A 7,515-nucleotide genomic window follows, 5' to 3' on the forward strand; every position below is an offset into this window, starting at 1 on the left:
TCGGGGTCTAGCTCGGCCCCGGGGTCCTGGATGGCGCCCTTCCAAGCATTTGGGAAGGGCCACCCCTCAGGGTTACGGACCACAAAGTAATCCCGCTTCTAGGAGGGAATCTTATTCAGTAGCTCGTATAAGAGCTTATAGCTACAGCGGGGAGAGAGGTAGTAAAAACGCCTCTCCGGAGGAACCCTAGGAGCAGCGTTCTTTATACAAAGGATAGAGGCAAAAATGTCAAGGTCCAAAGGAAGGCAGTACTCGTAACATAGAGATATAGTCCCACCCATGTTTCGAATGGCGTTGGGATGAAGCTGGTCAATGGTGATGTTAAAGTGATTTAACACCTCCACTATCAAGGAGTGCATGGGGAGACGCAAGTCAGCCTCGAGTTGTTCCTAGAAGATTACTATGTCATTGGAACCATGCTCCCAAGGGAAGTTGCCAGGAAGGAGGCTGTAAACCACGTTCTCAGGGAGGCGAAAGTAGCAGATCAGAGACCTGAGTCTCTCCGTTGTCATCAAGGAAGGGCCAAAGGTATCAGGCTCCCTCCCCTTAGAAGTAGATGCTACGTCACTGGAGGCCTCCCGAGCCTCCGGGATCTGCTCCCAGGCTCCCCCCGTGCTCGAGGTAGCATCATCGTCCTGGCTATCGCTCCTGTGGTAGGTGTGGTATGGGTACCTAGACATGGCTAGCAGCGATTGGGACTCACCGGAAGAGACGAAACAAAGCAAACTGAGAAATTCAGGTAGACTAGATGAAGTGCGCGACCTCAGAATCCGAAGATAGCAAGATGGTGTGAGAGAAAGTGAGGCCCAAGAGGCCCCCCTATTTATAGTCTACACCCTTTCAAGTTGACGGTCCGGATCAAGGCAAATCCAACGGCCTACGGGCGCCCTGACCGCATGCCTTCTGAAAACCGAAGGTGATTGGCGGCACGTCTTCCGTAATTAAGGTAATCACGGCCGCACGACGTTCGGAGTTAAAGGTCACCTCAACACGTTTTCGGAATCCAAAAAGTCAAGAAAGTCAAAAAATTTCTTGATTCCCACAAATACATTTAATGTGGGCAGTCAATCAAGTTTGAATTTTGGTCAAATCAGTCTATCGCGCTTCATAAACTCTCCACGCTAAGGTAGAGCTCTTAGCTCGAGGAGTGGGGGGCAATTGATGGAGGATGATTTGACACAACCTATGAAACGGTGACACATGGATATTGACTCAGCACGAGCAACAGCTCAGCGTTGTAGCCTAGTATGACCAAGTGACGAGCCTATGAAGCAGCTCGCTACATTGTAGCTCACGAAAGGAGTTCACCGCGATGCGAACCCCGGGCTACCCAAGCTACCTTTGAAGAGATACTCCAAGGCAATTTTAGCTTGCGAGCTATAGTCATTAGCTCACCCAAGCTCCCAAGCAGACAAGCCATCCTTAGGACCAATTCCACTAAGGGTAACTTTGGAGTATTCCAAGTTCGCTACAGAATAGCTTGCGAATGAATCGCACATGCACTCCCTAGGAAGCTTCCGATTGACAGACCATACCGGTCAGACTGCACCATATCCATTACTGATGGCGCAGTCCCAGTCCTTTCGGCAGTCTGCGTCCACGTCTCTCAGCAGGCAAAGGCGTGCCTGCCACTTTAGAAACGTGTCACTCACCCAGGTGAGACGTACGCCACAACGGCCACCTGTGCAGCCCTGGCAGGTAACGATTGTGGCAGAAGCCCGGTGGCGGTTATGCCCGACCTAACGTGAGTGTCCCTATGAAAGCCCTTAGGGCAGAAGAGAAAATTCTTTTTGAAATCTCTAATCTCTTGAATATAGTGTGAATGCGCTATCTGCACTCTTAGCCTTCGTCTCCTTTTTCTTTTCCTCCAGAATACTAACTTAAGCATCGGAATATTCCCATCGGGTAAACTCCCCGGGGCTTCTTCTTCTTTCTCATCTCAGGTACCTTCTAGGAGCCACGTGAACACCGGCTAGGAGTGACCGAATCGCACTACATCAGTACCAAATCCAGTCCAATTGACACCCATACTTGGGATAAAATCCCGCTGCAAGGTTTGGGGGTTAAGGGGATGGGGGAAGCCCATACCGAGTTGCTGTGTAGCCCCATGAAGCTGGGGAAAAAAATAGTCTGAAATCCCAGTCCCATCAAAGGTTACCATTTAAGCAATTGGTTGTTCTTAGGGACGGAGCTAGGGGGAGGCCTTGGCGGAGCAACCCCTCCCCCTCATCCCCCCTCTCCCCACCTACCCACCCATTTATCCTGCCTCCGCCCCTTGTTGTTGTTTTGCCATGTGTGGCTTGGTGGCAGCTTTTTGTGATCATGTTTCTAAAAAACTGGTTTGAGGAGATCCGTTTTGTGCATGTATATTTATAGAGGGGCTGATTTTTTTGCCAAGTACTGTGATACTGAATAGGAGTAGTTTGTTTTTGGCTCCTTGAGGCCTTCCCACCCGAGTTAGTCCGCCATTCGTGCTTGTTGATTCAAATTCTCGGAGGGTAGCTATGGGTCCTCCAAATGTTCTTTTTTTTTTTTTTTCTTTTATCAATAAAGATTTCCCCACCAACTGTCTTCCCAAAAGCTTTACTGAGATCATACAAAAACTTTACTAATAAATCCCAAAGAGAACTTCAGGCTCTGTTTGTTTGCAGTGTAATTTTCATTTGCACCAGTGTAAATGCATGGGGGTGCAAATGAGCTGAGTATAAATTCTAATTTACTTCTATAATTAATCCTTGGTACCTAAATATAGTATCTACCATATAATACATACAGTATGAGCAAAAATAAACTCTCATCACCAAAGGTACATTTGAGCAGAGACTGAATGCAAAACCTTCTTCCCTCTGATCATATTGCACCTCCGGCTTTGCTCAATATACACATGTAAGAAAGGAGGAGAGCTTTGCTCTCTTCACTCTATAATTTTACAGTCTCTTATGAAGTCACTAGAAAAATTAAGGTATATATTCCACATATTCCGCAGCTCTGGTGATCCTATATCCAGCCACGGTTTTGCAGGGCCACTGAAGTGTATGACAGAAGCATCCTCCAACATTCTCAATCCGACTTCAAATGGTTGCTGACCCAATCCAGCCATGTGCCATGAAGGATCAATCGGTTGCACATGACCTTGGAAAGCAACTAAGGCAGGTGGAAGCGCTCCTGGACGCCAAAGTGTGAAGCCCGAATCGAGGTTCTGTCCAGTGATACAAAACAAATTAACACAGAGGTAATGCATACATGTTTTAGAGTTGCAGAGTAAATTAACTTGTGAGACGACTCCACAGACATGAATGATGTTATTGTTTTGCAGGTTTGGTCATTGATATTAAGCAAATCAGTCTTATTGCTACAAGGAACAAATTAAAGCATGCTAATCATGGACATGGACAGTTTCATTTCACAAACTGATGATTAAACCGAGCCATGAGTAGTTTCTCAATCCATTACTTACAAGTTTAAGCCAGTGGTGGTATTTTTCTGTGATGCTGGTCCCCCTCCATGCTTGGAGATCAAACACATTCATGCCATACAACCATGCGCAATGATCAAATTCGAACTCTGAATATATCAATGGATTTGAGAAATTCAAGAAATCCCCATATCTCCTTCCTGGAGAACAGTGGTTTCTCTCACTTTCTCCCTCTCCACTTGACGAGTTAACAACTGCACCAATAACTTTCCCGTTGAGGTCCAGTTCCCACAAAGGTGATAAATCACGTTGTACTACAACGTCGTCATCCAAGAATATTATCTTCTTAAGCTCTGGAAACAGCTGAAGACAATGGGATTCAAAGTTCCATCAATCACTAATTGTAAATGCACAAGTAACGAAGAAAAAAAAGTGAATAAGTATATTTGTTCACCTCGGGAAGATAAATCCTCAGATGATTCAAGAGGGAAAAGCTGCTGGGTCTCGAGGCATCTAATCTTCTGGTCAACTCTCCTTCCTCAAACTCCTTGCGTCTTCCTTCTCTTAGGCTGTTATAATAGTAACGGCTCCGAGTTGAGCGATGTATCTCCAACATCTCTTCTACTCCAACATTTACTTCATGAGGCCAGACGAACTGGTGCAACCCCTTGACCTCAATCACTGCTGGAGCTACAGGATTGAGTGCAAACCACGCATGCATTGGTGCGTAAATCTTCTTATCAGTGACCAAGTGAAACACAAATTTTTCTGGATGGGCCGAGTTTTTGATAGCCGAGGATACGGCAACAGAGGCAGCCAGAATGTTGTCAGTTAGGAGAACAATGTGTAAGTATGAATAGTCAGCAAGACAAGACACCAACTCTGGTGGTGGCAGTGGAGCTCGGGCCAAAGCATTAATAGAGTATTCTTCAGCAAGCTTTAGGCACAGGCAATGAATGCTTCTGGGGATCCCATATGAAGCAAAATGCCAGTAAATCAATTCCTCATGTCTGGCTAGTTGGACCTTGCGCTCCATTTTCATCAGCTGCAGTACAGGACTAACAAGGTTGGTGTTTGATAATATGAGAAAGGAAAGGAAAGTGCAATTAAAGATAGTAGTTACTATATTGCACAACGCGACACTGTCAAAGCATCAGTGCCGCACTAAAGGAATATAAAACATGTAAAAGAAGCAAATATATGCATCACAAGGTAGACAACATCTAATAGATGGATGGGATCACCTAGAGAATCAATCTTTCTGTCTGTCTTAGTTATAATAAGACCAAAGAGTATTCACTCTCCCCCCACTAAGCACCATTAATGATCAACTCCCCTCGGTCTATCCACAAACGAGTGATACTTTGTTGACTCCGACATGGCAATCAATCTCTCCAACCATGGTGGCCCACCGATTGGCTTAAAGGGCCTTAATTGTATGTTGGATGTCACGATGTTAGCCAGCTATCATGCTTACAAGTTAGATCGAACCAACCCTCAATTAATTAATCAAACCAAAAGCCATACCAATTGAAGCGATGTTGTAGTAAATCAATCTGCCTTTTGGGTTGTCACATCAAATGACAAGCAAGTAATTAAAGGAATGAGCAACGAATGGCATATAGACTCTACAGAATTCTATCCTTTCTAAACCATCATTGACCACATGAGTGTAGATTAGTAATTCAACAAACGGATTTATTGTTTCTGATAAAGTAAAAAATAAATGGTTAGCTATCATTTGTGCAGAAGATGATGCCTAAAATGGGACCAAAATTAACGCACCTAGGGAAGGGTAGGGAAATGGACAGCGACCCAACCTCGGGCTCAACTATCTCTGTAAATAAAAACAAAAGACAGGATAAGAGAGAAAGAGATGGGGCCGGGCACTTCTTGCACATGCCCCTCTCATGCAAATCCAATTATTTCATCAACAATACAAGCCCACCCACTAGCGCTCCTTTTCTTTCCAGATGCCAAGTTGGCCTGATGACAATTTCTGTGAATCTAGATCAATTCTAGAAACCTAAGACCCTAACTATGGTCTATGGATTATACAAACAAGATAAAGCATGGTAGCAAATCAAAACAAGAGCAAAGAAGTGTCAGTACTACTGACCATGAGCTTGGTTTTGAAGGCAAAGCCCTTGATGTCTGGTCTTTTTGACGTCATTTCCATCACCAGCTCGTTGAATGATACAGACCCACCTTGCATCCCTCCTCCTCCTCCTGCTCCTCCTCTTCCTCCCCCATCTCTTGCTTCAATCAACGCTGTCAACAGCTCTTCCCTGAGCTCCTGTACATCACATGAACAGAACCCCACGTTACTTCAACGGTTCCTCTTATCCTGTAAAGAGGATAAGTTTTTCAGTAACGTCTATTCTTCGATCCGATCCGTGTCGACGTAAAGAAAATGAAGTTTTAGAGACCAAAATGTGTCAGAACTCAGAAAAGCTGTACTAGCATTTATTACGTTACGTAGAAAGTGCCAAATCGTCGGCAGATTAAAGTTAGTTTTATATTTCTTCTATCTATACGCTGATCGGCCGATGACCAGTCAAGTCCTACGAGGTTAGTGGTTACTATTATAATCCGCTTAGAAATTAGAACACAACTTGCCACGTGGCCTCTTCATAGTAACCAACCAAGAGCATAGAGTTTGAAATCAGTCTCAATTTCTGAAAGACTAAAACGCCTTTGCTAAACCAGCTCACCAATTCAGGTGTTTGGAAGGATTTGATGGCATTTTGGTCATTAGAGAAGGAAATTACCGATGAAGATTCTCTCCCGCCGAATAGCGTAGGTCCCAACCTCCACCTTATACAATCTGCTGCACCACCAGACACCAACGCCGAGGTTAAAAATTAAACCAAATTCTAGTAAACAGCTGAGCTTATGCAGCTCTCGGAGGTTGCACCATGTCCGTAGGGCGAAGAAATGCAAGAGTTGCAGAGCTCGTAGTTTAGTAGCATTGATATTGAAATTGAAAAGAGGGAAAGAATTAATTTACCGAGAGAAGAACAGAACGAGGTGGAATCCAGAGCAAGGAATGCAGTTCGGATGTAGAGAAAGGGTAAAATAACCCCCAGAAGTATCACCGTCGGTAAAACGGAACGGTAAGAAAATCGGCGCGTTGATCCTTTCACCTTCATCACTTCCCAGAAGCAGCTCCCTCCTGCTCCGCCTCCATTCGATATAGTCACTCTCTTCGTCCCCGTCGAAGCATGAAATTGCATCTTCTCCCTTCTATTCCTCTTATTTACTCTTCACTACCTAAACCTCTGCAGATCTCTTTAATTTCACCCAATCGAACAATCTCCTCCTCTTCCTCCTCCTCCTTCTTCTTCCTCCTTTTCCCTTCTGATCTCTGGCTCAGTTTTCCGCTTCTTCTTCCTGTACAAGAATTTCATCTCCAGTTGGAATCTAGTTCCCAAAGCTCAATCCTTCAGACCTTCTCTCCATTAGTCCCTCCAGATTCCGCACTCAACATCTTCTACTCTGCAAATCCGTACACTTACTTCTCAGTCAAAACTGCAAACCTAAACAAAAGAAAGAGAAGAACGAAGGATTTGAATTTACTTACTTGAAGCTGTTTCCGCCATTGCTTCGAATTGTCCGATTCAAGAAAGATTGCAGTCTTTTTAATTTGCGGAGAAATCAAATCCCGATTGGCGAATCCAAAACAAAGTCTTTTTCCCGAAAGAAAAGTGAAACCCGAAACCATTGCCGCGTTCAAAGCCGCGGGGAGAAAAAGATTGAAGACGCCATGATTATGTATGCTTTGATGCAGAAACCATGGTGACTACAATTGCCCCTGGTTGTCCCCCGAAATTACGACTCTGACCTAGTTTCTCACCGACAGTTCCCAATTGGTGACATCTGGAGACGAGCTTTCTAGCCTTTTAGACCCTAGCATGTTACACTAATGTCAACTTCTATAATTTTCGGATATTGACACGTGGCCCACATGCATGTGATGCCGTGTCCCTGAACACACCTTTCTGTGGGCCCACGTGTTCAAAGGAAATGACACCGTTACCCGACCAGGGGTACGTAGGTTGTAATCGTTTGCTGTTTATGGGAATTTGGGGATTGACGAT

The 7,515-nt window shown here is 44.7% G+C and overlaps 1 protein-coding gene across 2 annotated transcripts; it reads right to left on the reverse strand.

The window, feature by feature from the left end:
• Positions 1 to 2,699: 2,699 nt before the first annotated feature.
• Positions 2,700 to 7,292, reverse strand: LOC148867068 (putative galacturonosyltransferase 15). 2 transcript variants are annotated; one of them, XM_088974623.1, is made up of 7 exons: positions 6,999 to 7,292; positions 6,426 to 6,913; positions 6,187 to 6,242; positions 5,535 to 5,711; positions 3,870 to 4,460; positions 3,458 to 3,778; positions 2,700 to 3,199 (listed from the first exon to the last, which is right to left on the reverse strand). In XM_088974623.1, the coding sequence occupies exons 2-7, from the start codon at positions 6,649 to 6,651 to the stop codon at positions 2,915 to 2,917; spliced, it is 1,656 nt and encodes a 551-aa protein (XP_088830749.1). In that variant the 5' UTR covers positions 6,652 to 6,913; positions 6,999 to 7,292; the 3' UTR covers positions 2,700 to 2,914. The 2 variants fall into 2 exon arrangements, with proteins under 2 accessions (XP_088830749.1, XP_088830748.1); XM_088974622.1 differs by having other exon boundaries at positions 6,187 to 6,245; positions 6,999 to 7,168.
• Positions 7,293 to 7,515: the final 223 nt, after the last annotated feature.

The sequence above is a fragment of the Nelumbo lutea genome, chromosome 3 (genome assembly GCF_056320005.1).
Source record: "Nelumbo lutea isolate HS-2025 chromosome 3, American lotus-T2T, whole genome shotgun sequence".
In the NCBI taxonomy this organism is placed as follows: Eukaryota; Viridiplantae; Streptophyta; class Magnoliopsida; order Proteales; family Nelumbonaceae; genus Nelumbo; species Nelumbo lutea.